General features: G+C 36.6%; 1 protein-coding gene across 2 annotated transcripts in view; it reads left to right on the forward strand.

The window, feature by feature from the left end:
* MICU1 (mitochondrial calcium uptake 1) overlaps positions 1 to 22545 on the forward strand; it is a 207493-nt gene that overhangs the window by 97568 nt on the left and 87380 nt on the right. For both annotated transcript variants that reach the window (XM_081224206.1, XM_081224207.1), the window contains exon 6: positions 1071 to 1185. In XM_081224206.1, the coding sequence (XP_081080332.1) occupies positions 1071 to 1185 (115 nt within the window). The remainder of the gene's footprint in view (positions 1 to 1070; positions 1186 to 22545) is intronic.

Here is a 22545-nt window from a genome sequence, read left to right on the forward strand (position 1 = left end):
CTTGCAATGCTGCTTCTTATTTTGTGCTTGCATGATATTATTACTTTGATTGTGCTTTGTTGGTTTGGGTTTTTAAAACCTCCTATTTCTTTTTTTGGTACCCAGAATAATTCCTGAAATTTCTTTGGTTGGTCCAGAACTTATGGAAATGTGTTTCAAGTCTAACTCTTTGGTGGATCCTTTTCAGTTTTTGAAAGTATCTTCAATGTCACCACTAAGTTTATGGTTTGGTAGCAAATCAGAAAACAGGGTAAGTTTCCTTAAACACCCAGGAAGAGACTGCTTCCCAGATAGACCATTACTGAACCTGAGAATTAACTCTCTTTGTGAGCTTTATAGATTAAAGAAAATAAATACATACTTAGAGTGAAAGCTAAGTTTTGGGAGAGTTTCTTCAAATAGCTGAAATTTAGGAGCCTCCGCCAAGGTCACAGTAAATATGATTAAATTAACTCATGCCTAGTTTGGTGTGTGTCTGATTTGACATTATATTTCAGAGATGCTGTTTACTTTGTAAACTGTTCTACATTCCAAAACTAAGGTTCTTGGGGTTCATAAGGTAAAAGTTAAAATTAGTATTTCAGAAATTAGTTTTCTGAGCATTTGTGTGGGTGTTTACAATAGTTGCTTACCTCCTCATTTCTCATTACTAGTTGTATAGTTTCTCTTGGGCATTTAGAACTGATTTTATTTTAGTTTTTCATTTTTTTTTCTCTACCTTATATACCTCTATAGAAAAAGGTAAATTGTTTTTCAAACTAAGAGATAAAACCAGCCCTGAAGTGGGCCTGTTATATGTTAAATGGCTGGAGTTCATAAAATTGAAAATTTTATTCCATTGTTCACATTAAGCCAGTGTTGAAACAAACAAACAAAATCATCTTTTTTCTTATAATTTTAATCATCTTAAAAACTGTAAAGGATCCATTAATTTGGAATGGCCATCAGAGAAATGCTTATGATAAATAGCATAAAACTGTCAGATAAATGGTGATTCATCTCTAACTATTTATATTCTCATTCTGTTATATCTTCTTTTTATCTTTTGGTGGAACCCATACATTCAATAGAAAATTGCCCAGGAACGAGAAAAATTTGCTGATGAAGGCAGTATATTTTACACCCTTGGAGAATGTGGACTCATATCCTTTTCAGACTACATTTTCCTTACGACTGTTCTTTCTAGTAAGTATAAACTTTTCTTTTTATTCATTTATAGAGAATATATAGGACTATAAAAAGAGTTAAGTCGATTGGAGGGGGAAACAAGGCATGTTTGCAAAGTTAATGAATGATAAGTTACATCAAATTTCATTTCTTTTGAGTTCTCTGTAACTTGTATATAGAACCACCTGAGAAAGAGGAAGGAAAATAAAGTTAAAAGGTAAAGTAAAGAAAAAAAAAGAACAAAACTGTGAAGTCACATCTACTTTTAACTGTTTGAAGCTCAAGATAAATTATATATTGCCTGCTCCTCTAGCCCTCATTAATGTTTATACTTCCTCAGTAAAACACCTATTGATCTAGTATTTCCTCTACTAAAGAAGAAGATTGGCTCGGTTGTTCTAATTGTGTTGAATACTGATTTTTCAACCTTGGAAGATAACTTCTTAAAACACAGAACTCAAATTTGACTCATTTAGAGCACTGATGAATTTCTAATTTTTCTAAGCTAAACAATTTTGTTGATTATTATGCTACTATGAGTGTTCTTAGTATTATTTTCCTTTAGTGTGACTTTTTTTTAACCATTCAGAAAAAAAAAAGTATGTTTCTAGCTCTCTGTGTACATTCTATTAAAATCTACCTAAATTGATCCAAAGAGATCTGATTTATATATTTCAAAGAAGTGATTCTCAATTTTTTTTCCATGGGGGAACATATCAAACAAAAATAACCATATCTTCCTTCCCTTCTCCAGGCTAGGCATCTATAAAGATAAAACTATAAACAGTTTTCCAAACTTATGGTTACCAGTGGGGAAGGGGTGAGGAGGGATAAATTGGGAGATTGGGATTGACATATACACACTACTATATATAAAATAGATAACCAATAAGGGCCTACTGTATAGCATAGGGAACTCTTCTCAATACTCTGTAATGACCTATATGAGAAAAGAATTTAGAAGAGTGGATATATGCATATGTGTAACTGATTCACTTTGCTGTGCAGTGAAATTAACACAACATTGTAAATCAACTATACTCCAATAAAAATCTTTTTTAAAACTATAAACAGTTTTCAATAAATGACATACACGGTTCCTGCCATAGCTGTGACTACTCTTCACTCTTCTTCCCTCCAATTAACACTAAAATGAAGAAATATAGACTAATATGCCTTACCACAGCTGTCTTGGGCTACCAAAGTATCTGAATAAATTTGTAGTGGACCACTGCTCTAGCAACGTAGATGTGCATTGACTTGTTATGAAGATCCAAGATAGTAACCTAAGAGCACTTTTTTTATCTTAAATTGTGTATTATTAGTTATTATTTTGGTGTGTTTTTAAAACAGACTTCAGTTCAAAGTCTGGTCCCACCACTTATTACCTGTGATTAAGTGTCAGGAGAACCACAGCAGAATCTTCAGAATATTTTGCACATTGTATAGCTCCCTAAATTTAGGTTAAAAAAAAAAAAAAAAAAAGAAGGTCGCATTGACCTGTGAGTTCTGAAAACCCCTCCAAGTAGCTCTACAGGTCTGGGCACCTTTACTTACTGGTGCTCAGCTCCTGGCTCACCATGATGAGTAATTTACCAAAAAATGCTTAATATTACAATGTCATATACTTCCTATATTTGTCAGGAATGAGAAAATTATGATGATATGATTTTAAGATTTTCTCTTTATCACTAGTTTTAAGCCTTTTGATTATTATATGCTTTTAGTATTTGTCAGCCTTAGCACTGTTGATGTTTTAGGCAGGATAATTCATTGTTGTGAGGGCTGTCCTGTGCATTATAGGATGTTTAGCAGCATTCCTGGCCTCTACCCGTTAGATGCCAGTCACACACACTCTTCCCCTCCCAGTTGTGACAAACGAAAATGTCTTCAGAAATTGTCAAATGTCCCCGGGGGAGTAGGAATGAGGAGGAATAATCCCTGGTTGAGAGCCACAGATGTAGTTTTTAGCAGGGTTGTTTGGTTTCGGTATTATTACGTACCTCGAAATAGTGTTCTTTATGTTTCTTGTCTTGGGATTCTTTGAGTTTGGGGGTCTGTGGGTTTAATAATTTTCATCAAATTTGGAAAAATTTCAACTGTTATTTCATCAAATACTTTGCTTCCTCATCCTCTCCTTTGAGGACTTCAATTACACATATATTTTCCTCATATCAACCCTATAATGTTTGTAGTTTATTATCTTCATTTTGAAATTGAGGCATACAGAATATTAAAGAACTTGCCTCAAAAATCCCACAGTAAGTAGATGATTCAGGGTTTGAACCCAGGCTATCCCATCATATGGGCTCCTGTCACTTGGCTTTACTGCTGTGGTCACATTTTCAGCAGTGATAAGCCGTAGCTTACCATAGTGCCTTTTCTTTCTCTAAGGCTGGGCTGTGGAAAGGCTGGTCATAAAACTCTCCTGTAGATAATGGGCAGTTCAAGCATCCTTGCAATCTGAATGTTGTACACTGCATTGTTTACTTTATTTAACAAGACATGGAGGAAAATATGCCACAGAAATTACATTGAGACAAGTTATTTCCCACATTCTAATTGCTGCTAGGACGATAAGAAATGAGGCACTCAGTGGATCAACTTCTTTGTGGATAACAAGGAATCATTACATCTAAATACACTAAATTGTTCCCAGATTGTCCTGCAAGAAGGAATGCAGTTCTTTAAACATGAAAAGCTTTGCTAGGGAGTGGCTTGGGACTAGAGGAAGTGCATTAGCATATTTATTCATCTGTTACTCTGGTGGACAACATGGACCGTTCTTGAGATTTCCAGTGGAAAACCAGCCACAGCAACGTGAACAGCATAACTCAGATAATGCAAGACTGTTGTATTTCTAATTAGCTGGGAGTTTTTTCAAAATTAATAGACTCAATGATGTTCAAGAAATTGCCATCATTTTGAAGAATATAAACACTCTGCCCAAATGGACTGACACTTGGAACCTTTCAGTACTTTAGAAACTCTACCATGTTGTCTAAAATAAAATTCGACAACCTTATATAGTAAATTATTTGTTTTCTCTCATTTGATTCATGATTTGTCTCCTAAAAAAAAATTAAGAAAGCTGCTTTACTGGGACTTCCCAGGTTGTCCAGTGGCTAAAACTCCATGCTCCCATTGCAGGGGGCCCAGGTTTGATCCCTGGTCAGGCAACTAGGTCCCACATGCCACAACTAAGAGTTCACATGCCACAACTAAAGATCCTGCACACAGCAACGAAGATCCCATGTGCCGCAACTAAGACCCGGTGCAGGCAAACAAATAAATATTTTTAAAAAGGAAAAAAAAAGGAAAGCTGCTTTACTAAAAATGCATGTTATGCAGTGTAATTTCCTGCATTAAATAGAGTTAATTCTTCTTACTTAAACTTTTTAGAAGTTTCATTTTTTTAGCTAAACAAGAATTTTTGGGGCACACCCAGAATAACAACCAATTTGGCAGCAGTATCTTGTGCTTACAATAAGCAGTGGCATAAATTTCTCACTCTTCTTTGTATGTGCTTTGGATAATGGGGGCCTTCTTTGGCCAGCCTAAAATTTTAAATACCTTTTATCGTGTCATACACACACACTTATGCATACACATCTCCTAAATCCCTTTTTTACTTTCTTTTTTCTCCTTGGCACTTGTCACTATTTAACAGTCTATATAATTGATTTCTTCTAAAAAAAATTATGTAAGTTTCAGGTGTACAACATTATAATTCAACATCTTGCATACACTACAAAGTGATCACCATCACACGTCTAGTTACCATCCATCACCATACAGTTAACCCCCTTCACCCATTTTGCCTACCCTTCAACCCCCTTCCCCTCTGTTAACCACTAATCTGCTCTCTCTGAGTTTGTTTCTGCTTTGTTTCTTCATTTGTTTTTTTTAGATTCCATGTGTGAAGGAAATCATATGGTATTTGTCTTTCTCCATCTGACTTAACTTCACTTAGCATAATACCCTCAAGGTCCATCCAGGTTGCCACAAGTGGCAAGATTTCATCCCTTGTTATGGCTGAATAATGTTCCATTATATTTATATGTATACCATATCTTCTTTATCCAGTCATCCATTGATGGACACTTAGGTTGTTTCCATGGCATGGCTTTGTAAATAATGCTACATTGAACATAGGGATGCCTATATCTTTGCAAATCAGTATTTTTGTGTTCTTCAGATAACTACCCAGAAGTGGATAATTGATTTATCTTCTTTATTGTCCATCTTCCTACCTAGAATGTAACTGCCTGACAGTGATCATAGGTTTGTAATGATATTCGCTACAAATTTGTAATGATATTCATCACAAACATATCTACTGTATAAAAAGCATTGTGGCAGGGCTTCCCTGGTGGCGCAGTGGTTGAGAGTTCGCCTGCCGATGCAGGGGACACGGGTTCGTGCCCCGGTCCGGGAAGATCCCACATGCCGCGGAGTGGCTGGGCCCGTGAGCCATGGCCGCTGAGCCTGCGCATCCGGAGCCTGTGCTCCGCAACGGGAGAGGCCACAACAGTGAGAGGCCCGCATAACGCAAAAAAAAAAGAAAAAAAAAAAAAAGCATTGTGGCAAAGTAACAGAGCAAGAATTTTTTTTTCAATTTTCTCCAAAAGGAAGTTTATCAAACATGAGACTTGACTTTGCTGTTTATATCCTGAATTGAGAGCCATTCTTTTAGCCATTGATGTCCTCAGTCTGCATCCAGTACCAATGGAGTGAGGGAAACATGTTTTTAAATTAATCTACTTCTAAATAAGCTTTCTTATAAAAAGTATATATACTTTCTAATAACTACAAGTTTTCTTATAATTCAGAATTCACATATTTGTATCCCCCTCTTACCCTAATCCATAAATTCTATTGCTTCATACCTTATCTCTCTGATCAGGTTTGAAGGATTAACTTGAAGAGTTGTCAACATGAGCCATAGCATCTGTATTAAGTAGAATATTAAGTATTTACTAAATAACTACTCATTAATAAAATTCAGATTCATTCTAGGGAAGATAAAGAGACTGTTAATAATAATTATTATTAAATAATTTCCAAAGAGCCTTTGATCCTTAAAGTAGGTTAATAGGAATTGAATGAGAACACAGAAGCATGGCTTAGTTCTCTGCACTAACCAACTACAACATTAGCGATGGTCTTAAATCTTATAGTAGAAGTCAGAGATTTTTCTCCATAACTAGGTACAGAGAAAGGTCGTCAAGGTTTATCTTGAATGCTATATATTATTTATTGATTTGGATCATTCAATAGCTAATGCTAAGATTCACTAGGTTATGATAATATAACTTAGAATCAGGATCTTTGCCACTGACAGTTATGAAATATTTATTTTTTGTTCTTTGTCTTCACACATTTTCTAACTAAAGTTATTGACCCTGTGGGCTAATAACATAAAAACAGTTCTAGATAGCTTGAGGAGACAATAATAAAATGATCAAAAAGTTGATTATTAAGCATTCTTACTATTTACTATTAATCTTTGAAAAACCACCAGAAAAATCAAAAGCAAAAAATGCTACGGCATGTTCAGTACCTAGGAACAGACCTAATGAAAATCAGGCATAGGTCAATGTGTTCTGATTTTGATTCCCTCTTTATATTTGAAGGAATTAGTAGAGAAATTTAATTAAGTGGGTTTTCACTGTAGGAGAATTCGATTTACTGACAAACTACATCCTCACTGTGATGCATCTTTCTCACAAATATACAAGCCTTTTGGGAAATTACAACAGCATTCAAGTGAAAGTTTATAATATTTTATTCCTCTTGCCATATTGAAGTCAAGAGCTGATCACAAAATGTATGTGGCTTAGAGATAGCGGTACCATTCTGTGCCATTCTGGCTAATGAAAATGTTATAGAAGTTATAGATGAAAATAAGTTTTTCAGGTTGAGTGAGTCTGTTGAAAAATATGGGCAAGGACTGTTGGTGGGAATATAACTTGATCCAGCCACTATGGAGAACAGTATGGAGGTTCCTTAAAAAACTAAAATTAGAACTACCATACAACCCAGCAATCCCACTACTGGGCATATACCCTGAGAAAACCATAATTCAAAAAGAGTCATGTACCACAATGTTCATTACAGCTCTATTTACAATAGCCAGGACATGGAAGCAACCTAAGTGTCCATCAACAGATGAATGGATAAAGAAGATGTGGCACATATATACAGTGGAATATTACTCAGCCATAAAAAGGAACGAAACTGAGTTATTTGTAGTGAGGTGGATGGACCTAGAGACTGTCATACAGAGTGAAGTAAGTCAGAAAGAGAAAAACAAATACTGTATGCTAACCCATATATATGGAATCTAAAAAAAAAAGAAAAAAGAAAGAAAGAAAATGGTCAGAAGAACCTAGGGGCAAGACAGGAATAAAGATGCACACCTACTAGAGAATGGACTTGAGGATATGGGGAGGGGGAAGTGTAAGCTAGGACAAAGTGAGAGAGTGGCATGGACATATATACACTACCTAATGTAAAATAGATAGCTAGTGGGAAGCAGCCGCATAGCACAGGGAGATCAGCTCAGTGCTTTGTGACCACTTAGAGGGGTGGGATAGGGAGGGTGGGAGGGAGGGAGATGCAAGAGGGAAGAGATATGGGGACATATGTATATGTATAACTGATTTACTTTGCTATAAAGCAGAAACTGACACACCATTGTAAAGCAATTATACTCTAATAAAGATGTTAAAAAATTAAAAAATTAAAAAAATATATGGGCAAGGCAACATACTGAGATCTGTTAACAGATCTAAGGCAGTTACAAATCTGTTCTATTGACACATCAGAGTTGGGAAAGTTATAGAGAAAATTTGGTTTAGCTATTTTCTGTGTAATTTTTGTGTCTAGGATTATCTGTCATTGCCTAATTGATATTATGAAGGGTAAGACAAAGCAGAAGAAGGTTAATCTTATTCAGTGGTATTTTACCCTATAAAAAGTGCTTAGAACTTCAGAAAGACTCATTTGCATGCCGTAAGGCCAAAAGTATTATATTTCACTGTGTTGTTTACCATTAACTTCTTTCGCTAGCATAACCTGTTCTTATGGTTAACTCATTGATTTTATAATAATGTAGCTTCTATCAAAACAATAAAATAATGCATTTAAATATATTAAATGTTTATGAAGTTAAATTCATTTTGAGCTAGAGATTTATTTGAATGTGTCATTTCAGTAGAGCCCGTTGTTACAGAAAGTTGAAGCATTTACATCTTTGTATCAACAACCACACAAGAATTTTGTTCACATTAACAAGAAATAAGTGGTGTATGTGTTTAACTCTCTCAAATCTCCTTGTGAATATACTAGAAGATCAAACTATTTCATCTGCAAAAGGAAGTTTATCTTTTGGGAACAATTGCTTGAGATTTGTTCTGAGGGTTCACAAGGCGAAGGGGAGAACAGAGACTAAAGAAGCAAATTGTGGCTTATACAAAAATAAGGTCTAAATGTATTTTGACTGTATCTTGAGGAAGATTTTATAATTTTACACCCATTAGAAAATCAGTTCTTATTAGCCTTTTCATGCTTTTTATGAATAGTTTTATTTGAATTGATCCATTTTCATTTTTTAAAAATTGTAATATTGTAATAATTCTGATAAAATTCTAATATTGACCTAAAATCTTACTGAAATCTGGTTGTGATCACATGATTTCTATAGCTATACCCTTTCAATACAAGTAGTCAAGATGGGCCTATTTTCTAAAAACAAGAGTATTTTTTTTAATTTTATTTATCTTTATTTTTGGCTGCGTTGGGTCTTTGTTGCTGCATGTGGGCTTTCTCTAGTTGTGGCGAGCAGGGGCTACTCTTTCTTACGGTGTGTGATCTTCTCATTGGGGTGGCTTCTCTTGTTGCAGAGCATGGGCTCTAGGCATGTGAGCTTCATTAGTTGTGGCACACGGGCTCAGTAGTTGTGGCTCCCGGGCTCTAGAGCACAGGCTCAGTAGTTGTGGCGCACGGGCTTAGTTGCTCCGTGGCATGTGGGATCTTCCCGGACCAGGGCCTCAAACCCGTGTCCCCTGCATTGGCAGGCGGATTCTTAACCACTGTGCCATCAGGGAAGTCCCAACAAAAGAGTATTGAGTGAGGTAATTAGGAGTGTTTTCTGTACGCTCTATGAGCTGATGCTGCCACTAAAATTATTACTATGTCTGCATACATTTTGTCTTCTCTTGAATGGCTTATATTGGCCTGTAAAGCTTTCTGCCACTTTTCCAGGGAGCCCCTTCTCTGTGATATATGAGATTCATATAGGAGCTCTAGAACAGAGAAGAGGAGGAGGTCTGCCCTTGGTTTTCTTTCTCTGCTCCTTAGGTTCTCGGAAAGGAAGGCCTAACATGGGAAGGCTTCCCTCTTTCTTAGGTCCCATTTATCAATGGGAGAAAATTCCTGAAGCAAGAAAAGTAAAACTCCAAAACAGGCTAAATTCTCTGCCTTCTAGAAAGTACCCTAACCTATAACATTATTTATCTATTATTTATTATAATATTATTATTATTATAGCATATCTCAGCTAAGATTTCACTTGTTTTAAACATCAGAATTTTAAAAACTTTTTTACATTGAACTGTGAATGAATTATGGTACCGCATAACAGCTCCAGAGGTATTTGTTAATTCAAAGGAATCTCTAATCGATGCAAGTTTAGACAGTGTCTGTGTTATCACTAAATAATATCTTGAAGTAGGAACTATGCCGTATGGCTTTGAATCTCCAAAGTACCTAACACTGTATCTTACTAATACTAGTCATTCCAAAAATATTTGAATGAAAGGATATTTGGGATGTGGCTTCTTTGGGTCTCTTCTAGGTAGAAAGGAGGCCCAGCCACCCATCCATCTCCATACATTACAGTGTCAAATGGACCTCAGTTTACCTTCCTGCCAGAGTCTTCCCTTCATTTCCCAAGAACAGATTATAGAAACTTCCCTTCTTATAACTCACCTAACATCTGTCCTATCCTCCTCCACCTCTACCACGTCTTGTTTTGTTTATGATTGGGGTGGCTCTGTAGGAATTCAGCCCTCAGTAATTGATGATGTGTAAAAATCTTTGCTGTGGTCTATGAGTCCCACTTTTTTGCATTGTTTGCCTCTTAGAAGCTGGACTGGAGTCAAATGTATCTGTCCATTCTATATGTCTGACTTTTCCCAAAACCCCACAACTTAATAGTATTTGGTTATACTTAGGCTTCATGATGTGTTGCTTACCTATTCCTGGAATAGCTTTAGAAAATGCTTATTTGTTATGCTGAAGAATTTGAAGGTGCAAAAAGGAAACCAGGGAAAGAAATACTGGTTGTCATGGAATGGTTTACCTAATCACTATCCCTTCTGGAGAAGGTATCCAGCCCAGTATCTGGCACATAATAAGTACTCCATGTATATTTGTTGGTTAAGTATCTAAGAATTTTTCTGAGTAGTTACTTTAGTATACATACTAAAATTTTATATTGCTCCCAGTACCCTTAGCGTCCTGCCTAGTATTTAAAACTTCTAAAATAATAGCTATTCTCTATCTATATATACACGATGAAAGCTAGAAAATTAATTAGAATAGAAAATTATTTTCTATTTGGACACTAAACTGAAAAGTAAAATAGTTTTTTGGGTGAACACCAAACTAAGTCACATGTAAAGTGGGTCCTTCAAAATGAGCATAAATTAAGTATCAAATATCCAATCTCTTTTTTAAGGCAGCTAATTGTAAGCATGTATTCATTAAGTTGTATCTTGGCATAAGTGTGGCTGTTGTTAAGCACATGGAATGGAATGAAACCACATAGAATGAAATGAATGTCAAGCAGATGATTATTTTTTTTTTTAGATCTCTGAAGATAGGGGTGGGGAATCTATCACACAGGCATATGTAACTTGGGCATAAAAATAGTAACATACATTTGAAGAAAATATATTTCGAAAGAAGAACGTGACCTTAATACAAGGCTAAAACACTGGCATGTCTTTTAGAATTTATCTCCCCAGAACTCTTGGGGAATCAAAGCTTTTTGACATCTCTGGCATTGAATACTCTTCCTGTAGCACAACTGTCAAATAACAGTGTTAAGGAAGAGCAATTTAAATGAAGAACTGTTTCTGGCAGCTCTCTGAAGGCCATCCAGTAAGTCAGGCTGAGATATAACTCAAAGACAGGTCATGTACTGTGAACTGTGAACATTAGCTATTTCTTTTCTTCAGGTGTAAAATTTTATTTAGAGATATATAGATAAATATATAAGCATATAAATTTTATATATAGATATAAAATATTTTAGAATCAGGGCTGAAATGTATTTTCTAGAAAAGATGTAAATGGAAGAAGAGCAGTAGTTCGAAGGAATAAGTGTCTATACAGCTAAAACCTTGCTGAAGGAATTCAGAAACATTTCACAATCTTATGCAGTTTTTAAACTCAGGTTTTTGACAGGTAGTGTTTCATATTATTTAGAAAACCTTGCCAGTTGACATTAAATAAATAAATCACACTGAGACACAATAAAGAATAAAGAGCTCTATCTGTAGCTATTGCTGGCGGTAAGCTCATAGTAACGTCTTTTGTGGTTTCTTTCATTGTCTTAGGATTTTCAAATAAAAGCAAGACTAAGTCAATATGAATTTTAAGTCTGTTCTAAGAATATATGTTAAATTTCTCATTGTTTTTTCCTTATGGCCAAAATCTGTTAAAGTAGAAACATGGGTCTTCCAACCAGATCCTTCTAATTAGTGCTGCTAGGAATAGCAACTTAATTCCCTTCCTCCTACCCCATATTCATGGGGTCCTGGCTACCCTGTGGCTGACTGTAGACCTGTAAATCAAAGGTTATGGGTTTGTCTAGGAACTATACAAAGTGTAGGCATTGTGGCTGTACCTTGCATCTCAGGCAGCTTTACCACCTGGTCTACCCTACAGTTAAACTAGCTTAGACTTGGGCTTAGTCCTCAAAACTACATGGAGTGATGAAGTCTTTCCTAAACTGAGATCACTCTCAAAGGTCTAAAGGACTCCAAGAAACTAGGATAAAGATTAGTATTGTTTACCTCTTTTGAAGGGGCGATTAGTTGTTCCTCCTCTCATTTGACTACCAAATCCATAGTGTACCCAAAGCTCTTTGTGCATCAGAATTAACTATTGGAATGACACTTAAATTTAATTGACAGTATAGTGTTGGTGAATGTATAAAATATTAAGATGCTTTTTTAGAATCTTGGCAGTGTTTCCCAAACACTTTCATTAAGTGCTTACACTTTGGCCCAGCAATTGCAATTCTACAAGTTTAGACTAATAAAATGATCACATGTATAATGATGTTGTTGGTCAAAAAATAAATTGGGAAGAACTCAAATATCAAACAGATGGCTGAACAAATTACAATAAATCTATGCAATGAAATTTAATACAGCACTTCATATATGTAATGCAGAGATTTATTAGCATAGAAAACTGTTCACAATATAGTGATGAGTCAGAACATACATATTGCATGATTCCATTTTGGGAAAAGAAAAACTGTGTGTGTGTGTGTCGAATGCGTGTGTGTTTTTTTTCAATAGCCTGAATATTTGCATTTCATCTGTCAGCAAATTCTGTCAGCTCTACTTTGAAATAATCCAGAATCCCACCATAAAATCACATCATCCCTCTGCTCAAAATCCCCCAAGGCTTCCATTCTCGCTTGGATTTTAATCTCGAAGTAAAAGCCAAAGTCATTACAGTGGCCTTCAAGGTCCTATGTGCTCTCGCCACCACCATCCCTCTCAAGGAAAACACAGATATCAGTGGGCACTAGAATTCTCTACACTTTTTTTCTTTTTTCCTTTTTCTTGTTCTTTTAGCCTTTTTCCTTTTTATTTTAGACACAGTGGAGAAAGGATAGCTACTCTATTGCTAATTAACAACAATAGTTAAGGATGTTTGGGATGATAGCCATAGTTTATTAAGCTTCTCTAATGGTTCTAAAACTTTTTCCTTTTTTTAAACACCTCTTAAAATTAATTATTTTTTGTGTTTGAAAGCCTGTCTTTCAGTCATGTCTAGGTTGACTGGTACTATAGAATTCCAAAAGTTTATTTTACTGGTACCTTGATGTACAGAAATAAAAAAAGAAAAGATGTTAGATTCTTATAGTGAAAAAACATAGAGGCTTAGAGTACAGTTAAATGTATTTATGTATCTAGAATCCCTCCATGGGCCAAATACGTTGCACATCTAATCTGTTATTTAGGAGCAAATTAGATACATTAACGCTATGAAGCCCCTAGACAATTATATAATTAACTGCAGTCTTTGTGTCATTCATCTGTCACAGAGTTGCTTTTAAGCTGAGTGAATATGAATCTATGAGAGAGGGGGTATTCGATGCCTCACATTAAGAAAAGCAATGATGCAAAATCTAGACTTATAAAGCAGATAAATTAAACCATAATTATTTTCTCCACAGAAGGAGTCACTGCAATGTTTCCTTCAATAGTTTCTTTTCAAGTGTAGTCTAAATATAAAGTAATACTTAACTCTTTGATTCTAATGAGAAGAAATTGTCTCATAGACCTAAGAGAATAACAAATCACATGTTGGGGATTGTTGCAAAATAGTGCATAATTCAACTTGTTTCAGCACCCAGAGGTGAAAATATTCAAAGCAGAGCATAGTTTTATCCTAACACCATTATTCTCACAGATGAAGTTACCTGTCTTCTTTTTTTTCTTTGTTCTATTTAAAATATTTATTAAATTATTCACATTCAGACTATAATACAGCTTGAAGAAAACAGAGTGAGTTTGGAATGTTTAATTATTAAGCATTTTATAAATGACTCTTGATATGCTGTTAGTAGTTAGTGCTTTTTAAAGGAATTTTTAAAAAACTAATATCAGTGATAACTTCATGCATCTTGGACCTTTAGGCTAAAGCCTAATTCTTTTTTTTTTTTTTTCTTTTTTTTTGGCTGTGCCATGTGGCTTATAAAATCTTAGTTTCCCAACCAGGCATCAAACCTAGGCCCTTGGCAGTGAGAGTGGTGAGTCCTAACCCCTGGCCCACCAGGGAATTCCCTAAAGCCTAATTCTTTCTTAGAATAACTAGTGAGGTAGTTAGAGCCTTAATTATTACACCCACTGGGTGAGTTGGAGAACTGAAATTAGAGAAGTTGTCATGTGTTCAAGATATTTACGAATACTAAGGGAAAATACTCTCCTCTGTTATGGAACTGAGAGCTCTTTTCATTAAAATAATTGTTTGTAAATAGGGTTGCCAAATTTAGCAAGTAAAAATACAGAACACAAATTGAATTTTAATTTCAGATAAACAATGGATAATTTTTTAAGTTTAAATATATTCTACGTTCTATTTACAAACCACAGTCCACAAAAAACATTAGGTCTGCAGAGTCCATTTATGGAATTCCTTGGTGGGAGGAAGAGAGAAGGTAGGCAAGGCTCAGGGTTTCCTCATCCCTTTCCCTGTTCAGTCAGAAAGGTTATAAGCTTTTACATAAAATTTTCTTTGATGAAAGTTCTGAGTCAAAAAAGAGTTTAAGAAAAAAAAATTTAATGCTAGAAGACTTCTTGACTTCACAGTGTGGCAAGAGTTTTGATATGAAAAAATAAGAGTTTCAACATAAGTGGATGCATACATCTGCTGAGAATCAAATGAAACCTACAATTTACAATTTTAAAGCAATTACCTCTGCTGATTTGAAAAGGAAAAAAAAAATTGTAACCAGAAGGTATATCTTTTACATGTTTATGTTTATTTGTAACCAGGATGAAACATATTTTATAAAGCAACTATATTAGAATCAATCAGGAAATATGTGTATATACAGATACACATATGATATGCGATATCATATGTCACGTGCATTTTAGGATATACATCTATAGATTTTGATATAGATCCTCTGTGTGTATGATATAGGATGTACCTAAATAAGAATAAATATGATAAGATGTCATATTCTATATATAGAAATATGGCTGTTTGAATAAAAGAAAATCTATTTTCCTTTATTTCTAGCCAAAATAGAGGGTTCTAATAGAACCCTCAAAACAAAACAAGTTACCTACACTTTTAAAAAGAAATCTATTTGGGTTCACCTACTGCAAATTAGCAGCATAAACCATACATTGTCATCTATTTATTCCCAAGACTTTAAGAAATTTATTTTGAATTCTTAGGAAAACAACAGAGGTAGTGAAGATTTTATCTGAAATCAGAGCAAATTATTCTGGTAGTTTGGGCAGACTGTAAATAGTGCTTTCTCTTTGGGCTCATTGGATTGACCTATGCACCAATAGTGACACCCTTTAAAAATGGACTCATTTCAGTATATAAAATAATACAGTGATTCCTGTTTATGTTACTATAGCAACACTAATCTATCCATTTTCATAAAACTATTTCATGTTAGAGATAAAAAGACAGTCATGACTTGACCAAGTTCATATCTAGCATTAGGGGCAAAAATGGGGTACTTTTGCTCTAATACTTATAGGTATTTATGAGGAACAGAGATTCAAAAAAAAAAAAAGAGAGAGGGGAGGACAGGAGACTAAGAGTGGTACTGTGTATCATAAAGAAGCATCTGTCTCCAGATGTTATGCTGTATCATATACAGTCTCTTTCCGGGACAGTGCCTGAGCAGCTGTGTTCCTGAGGCTGAGAATCCAGGTCCCTGAAGTTCCCGTTCTAATTTTTGATCTCAGGAAAACAACATTCTTGCTTAGAGACTGAGGAGAAGAAAGAATGTGTAGCAAATTTCCACAGATGACAGTAATGACTCTCTCACCTGTTGAGCCCCTTGGGCTTGCTACCTCTGGAGATGGTGGGTGAAGCCCTCTTGGATCCTGACTCTGCAGTATTGCTTTATGAGTGTCCATACTTTGCATATTTCTTTTTCTGGACTGGGTCTGGAAACCCGCCAGAGTTGGACTGGGTCCGATGTCAGACTCACCTGTGTTTTTCTTTATGCTGAATTCATCAGGAAATCCTTCCCTGGCCTTTTATAGGACTAACCCAGCTCATAATTCTGTTTTGTGCTTGGCTGCACAGACTTTCCAGCAGTGGAACGTTGGACACATGGGGCTTCTTTCTTCCCTGGGTTCTCTCCACAGATGGAAGCCCTTAGATCTCTACCAAGACAAATTGAGAGGAAAATACTGGTCTTTGGTGAAATGTCAAGGTAGACTAAGTTCTCTGCCTTCTAGGAATTTCTTCATCCAAAAAAATTTATTTTCCCTTTCATTGTGCAAAGGGAACACCAACACACATACTACTGGTACTATCTAGTCTAAATGTAATCTAAAATAAGTTCTAGTGGGAAAACTCACAGGCAGAAAAGCAGCAAAATTACCCAGTCCCCATCCACATGCTATTTAGCAGAAGAAAGTGCTTAGACACAGCCGAAGCACATCAGGGAGAGGGCTCTAAGAAAAAGATGGTGCCCCCCTGACTCTCTCTGTAATTATTAGGATGAGGGCAGGGAACATCTAGGAACATCCAGGAGTTGTGTAACAACAGGAGCATCCTGATTGACAAAGTGGTCTTGTTAGAAAGAGGGAGCTTCCTGCTGTACAGGTGGCATTAGCCTTTCTTTCGTTGAGCTAATTCAGATCTACAAAGACAGCTTTTTGCTACGCTACCAAAGGAATATATCTATTTGTCCCTTTTCACCCTGCCTTTCAAAAAAAAAACAGTTTCCTTTCTCATAATACAACAAATTTAGGTCAAAAAATTTTGAATCCTCATATTAAATGAATTCACACTAAATTATAAATGACCTATAAATTCCTGTAATAGTTCTAGAAATATTTTCAAGAAGACACTTGCAAAGCCATAAGATTCCCTAAATGGTGAGGTCCATGCAGTGGACGTGATAGTAGTGTAATAAAGTTTTTGAAAATAGGGATATGACCTGATGTTGAAATCTCAGAAACTTCTTTAAACATAAATGGAGACCCAGAAGTGGATTCACCAGAGTGAGGTTTCCACTTGGTGATATCACAAAGATGACGGAATTGGAGACCTCAGCCTCCATTCTCCCACAAAGATCAACAGTTAGCTGTCTACAAACAAAAACAGCTCTGGGAGAGCTCTGGAGTCGACTTAAGAGACTTCGTGAACACAGCAGAATGAATAATTTGGGAATATCCACACAAAAAGGAGGGAAAAACAGCTCCATTTACGTGCATCTTCCCAACCACACAAAGGACTCACTTCAGTTTCACCCAGAGTCCAGCAAAACTGAGACATATAGAGATGGCTAGGAATAAGGAAGAATAGCAAGAATACCAATGTAAGCCATGCAGTGGGAACGTCAGGATTGCCAGAGACATGCTCTGTAGAAGACTCCAGCACCTTTCCCCACTAAACAAACCAATGTCCAGTACAGCTGCCACAGACTTCTGCAGCTTTCACTGGTTTTTATCCCACAGGTATTTGTACTCGCTGGCACCAGCTCCAGAGTCTCTCCCCAGCCCCTGCTCCACTGGAACCTGGGACCCACACCAGGAGCAAGTCCAGGCTTCTGAGGCTACACAAATGCAAGACTCCAGCCTAGACCCCTACCACTGTGCACATGCTCAGGGCTAACCCCTGCAGCTATGCCCTTGCATGCCGCCAACCTCCATTGCCACGTATGCACCAAGGAACGATCCTAAAGCCACGGTAGTGCATGCTGACTGCCAGAGCCACCACAGCCTGAAGTGTGTCTGCAGTTGGCCCTGGCCCTTACTGCTTGCTTTGGCCTCCACCACTGCACGTGTGTTTGCAGCCGACCTCTGTCACTACACAGGCACCTGTAGCTGGCCCCTACAGCCAAGTGTGTGTACACCACTGGCTCCAACTTCTACCACTGTCTACCCTGGTCCCTACCTGCTGGACCTAGAGGTGTCACCCAAGGGCCCCAACAGCCCTTGCAGCCTCTATGGACCCCCTGCAGTGCTCGCCAAGAACTACACAGTTGTTGATGCTGTGGACTCCATCTGTCTGAGCCAGTGAGTCACCATGTCCCCCCTGGACCCAGAGATGCCACACACCCCTGCACTTGGCACCCTGCACCACTAGGCCCAAGATCACAGCACACTCCAGTGTGCCCCCATCCTCAGGTGAAGGCTTTCCTTTACCAAAGTCAGCTCATAAAGTCTGGAAAAGATGACTGCTTCTTCAAATGTGCAGACACCTACACCAGGCAATGGGGATCATGAAGAATCAGGGAAAGAAACATTACTCCACCAAAGGAACACAGTAAACTTCCAGTAACTGACCACAAAGAAATGGAGATACAGGAATTGCCTGGCAAAGAATTCAAAATAATTGTTCTAAACTTGCTTAGAGAGCTATAAGAGAACACAGATAAATAATTTAACAAAATCAGGGGAAAAAAACAAAATGAGAAGTTCAACAAAAGATAGAAAACAAAAAGAAGCAAACAGATATTGGAGGTGAAGAATATAATAATTGAAATGAAGAATTCAATAGAGAGTTCAGCAGTCTGAACCAAGCAGAAAAAAAGTATCAGTGAGTCAAACACAGATCATTTGAAAACATCCAGGAGAGGAACAAAAAGAAAACAAAATGAAAAGGAAGGAAGAAAACCTACTAGACTTATGAGACACCATTAAAAGAAACAATCTAGGACTTCCCTGGTGGCGCAGTGGTTAAGAATCCACCTGCCAGTGCAGGGGACACGGGTTCAAGCCCTGTTCTGGGAAGATCCCACATGCCGTGGAGCAATGAAGCCCGTGCACCACAACTACTGAGCCTGCGTGCCACAACTACTGAAGCCCGCGTGCCTAGAGCCCGTGCTCCACAACAAGAGAAGCCACCACAATGAAAAGCTCGCGCACTGCAACGAAGAGTAGCCCCCGCTTGGTGCAACTAGGGAAAGCCTGCATGCAACAATGAAGACCCAATACAGCCATAATTAATTAATTAATTAATTTTAAAAACCTACACATCATTGGAGTCCTAGAAGGGGAGGAGAGAAAGGTGTAAAAAGCTTATTTAAAGAAGTAATGGCTGAGACCTTCCTGAACCTTGGGAGAAAGTAGGACATCCAAGTTCACAAAGCTAATAGGCCACCCCAAAATTTCAAAACAATCTTCTCAAAGACAGATTATAATGAAACTGACCAAAATCAAAGACAAAGACAGAATTTTTAAAGCAGCAAGAGAAAAAAAGAAATGTCTCATACAAGTGAACCCCAGTAAGCCTATCAGTTGAATTCTCAACAGAAACCTTGCAGGCCAGGAGAGAACAGAATGATATATTCAAAGTGCTAAAAGAGGAAATCTGCCAACCAAGAATACTTTACCCAACAAATTTGTCCTTCAAAAATGAAGGCAAGGGGCTTCCCTGGTGGCGCTGTGGTTGAGAGTCCGCCTGCCGATGCAGGGGACACGGGTTCGTGCCCCGGTCCGGGAAGATCCCACATGCTGCAGAGTGGCTGGGCCCGTGAGCCATGGCTTCTGAGCCTGCACGTCTGGAGGCTGTGCTCCGCAACGGGAGAGGCCACAACAGTGAGAGGCCCACGTACCGCAAAAAAAAAAAATGAAGGCAAGATAAATACTTTCCCTAATAAAAGCTGAGGCTCTTCATTACCACTAGATCTGCCTTAAAAGAAATGCTGAAAGGAGTTCTTCAAGCTGAAATGGAAGGAAACTAACTAATAACATGAAAATATACAAAACACTGATAAAATTAAGTAGATAGCCAGATTCAGAATACTCTAATGCAATATGGTGGCATGTTAACCACTTAATTCTAATATGGAGGTTAAAGGACAAAAGTGTTAAAATTAGCTATAGCTACAATAATTTGTTAATACACAATATAGAATATGTGTGTTGTGAAATCAAGAACATAAAATGTTGGGGGGGGCGGGTAGAATTTTTGTATGCAATCAAAATTAAGTTATCGGCTTCAAATAGACTGTTATAGCTACAAGATGCTTTGAGTAAGCCTCATGGTAACCACAAAATAAAATCCTATAGTAAATACACACAAGATAAAGAGAAGGGAATCAAAGTATACCACTACAGAAAGTCATAAATTCACAAAAGAAGACAACAAGAAGGGAAGAAAGAACAAAGGAACCACAAAGAAAAAAATTTAACAATCTAGCAATACTAAATCCTTACCAATAAGTCGATTAAATTGTCTAATCAGAAGGTGCAGAGTTGCTGAATGGGTTAAAAAAAAAAAAACCCAACTCTGTGCTGCCTACAAGGTACTCATTTCAGCTAAAGGGAATACATAGGTTCAAAGTGCAGGGATGCAAAAAGATATTCCACACAAATGAAAACCAAAAGAGAGCAGGGGTAGCTATACTTAGATCAGACAAAATAGACTTTAAGTCAAAAACTATAGCAAGGGATAAAGAAGGTCATTATATAATGATAAAGGGGTTAATTCATTCAGATAATATAACAACTTAAATATGCACAAACTCAACATCAGAGTACCTAAGTATATTAAGCAAGTACAAACAGATCTGAAGGGAGTAATTGACAACAATACACTAATAGTAGGGAACTCCCATATCTCACTTTCAACAGTGGATAAATCATCCACACAGAAAATCAATAGGGAAACATTGAACTATACTTGAGATCAAATGGACCTAACAGACATTTAGAAAACATTCCATCCAAAAGTACAATGTACATTCTTCTCAAGTGCTCATGGACATTCTCCAGAATAGATGATATGTTAGGTCACAAAACAAGTGTCAGCAAATTTTAAAAGATTGAAATCATATCAAGTAACTTTTCTGGCCACAGTGGTAAGAAACCAGAAATCAATAGCAAGAGGAAATTTGGAGAATTTACAGATATATGGAAATTAAATAACACACTCCTGAACAACCAATGAGTCAAAGATGAAATCAAAAGGGAAATGAAAAATATCTTGAAACAAACAAAAATGGAAACAATGTACTGAAACTTATGGGATGCTACAAAAGCAGTGCCAAAAGAGAAGCTTATAGTGATAAATGCACACATTAAGAAAAAAGAAAGCTCTCAAATAAATTGCCTAACTTTACACCTCAAGAAACTTAGAAGAACAAGAACAAACTAAGCCCAATCCTACAGAAGGAAGGAAATAACAAAGATCAGAGAAGATATAATTGAAATAGAGAATAGAAAATTTCAATGAAACCAAGAGTTGATTTTTTGAAAAGATAACAAAATAGACAAAACTTTACTAGACCAGAAAAAAAAAGAGAGAGATGACTCAAATAAAATTATAAATGAAAGAGGAGGCATCACAAATGAACCAAAGAAATACAAAGGATCTCAAGAGGCTACAGTGAGCAGTTATACACCAACAAATTGGACAACCTAGAAGAAATGGATGAAGTCCTAGAAACATACAACCTATCAAGTTTGAATCACAAAGAGGTAGAAAATTTGAACAGGCCAATAACAAATAAGGAGATAGAATCAGTAATCCAAAACTTCCCAACAAAGAAAAGCCCAGGACCAGATGTCTTCATGGGTGAATTCTACCAAATATTTAAAGAAAAATTAATACCAATTTTTCTCATAATCTTCAAAAAATTGAAGAGAAGGGAGCACTCCCAAACTAATTATATGAAGCCAGTACTACCCTAAAACCAATGCTAACAAGGATAATACAAGAAAAGAAAACCACAGACCAATATCCCTGCTGAATATATTTGCAAAAATCCTCAACAAAAATATTAGCAAATCAAATTCAACAGCATATTAAAAGTCATACACCATGATCAAGTGGGATTTATCCCTGGAATGTGAGAATGGTTCAACATAACGCAAATCAATCAATGTGTTACACCAGTTAATAAAATGAAAGGCAAAAAAAATCATGATCATCTCAATAAAGGCAGAAGAAGTATTTGACAAAATTCAACATCCTTGCATGATAAAAGCTCAACGAATTGGGGCTTGAAGGAATATACCTCAACATAATAAAAGCCATATATGACAAACCCACAGCTAATATCTTAAGGGTAAAAGGTTGAAAGCTTTCCCTCTAAGATCAGAAATAAGACAAGGTTGCTCACTCTCACCACTCCTATGCAACGTATTACTAAAGTCCTAACCAGAGCAGATAGGCAAGAAAAAGAAATTAGAGGCATCTAAATTGGAAAGGAAGAAATAAAATTGTTTCTGTTTGCTAACAACATGATCTTATATATAGAAAATCCTTAAGACTCCACCAATAAAACTGTTCATACTAATCAACAAACTCTGTAAACTTATAGGACACAAAACCAATGTACAAAAATCAGTTGCATTGCTGTACACTAACAGTTAAATGGCTGAAAAAGAAATAAAACAATCCCATTTA

Source organism: Mesoplodon bidens (assembly GCF_964165515.1).
Source record: "Mesoplodon bidens genome assembly, chromosome: 1".
In the NCBI taxonomy this organism is placed as follows: Eukaryota; Metazoa; Chordata; class Mammalia; order Artiodactyla; family Ziphiidae; genus Mesoplodon; species Mesoplodon bidens.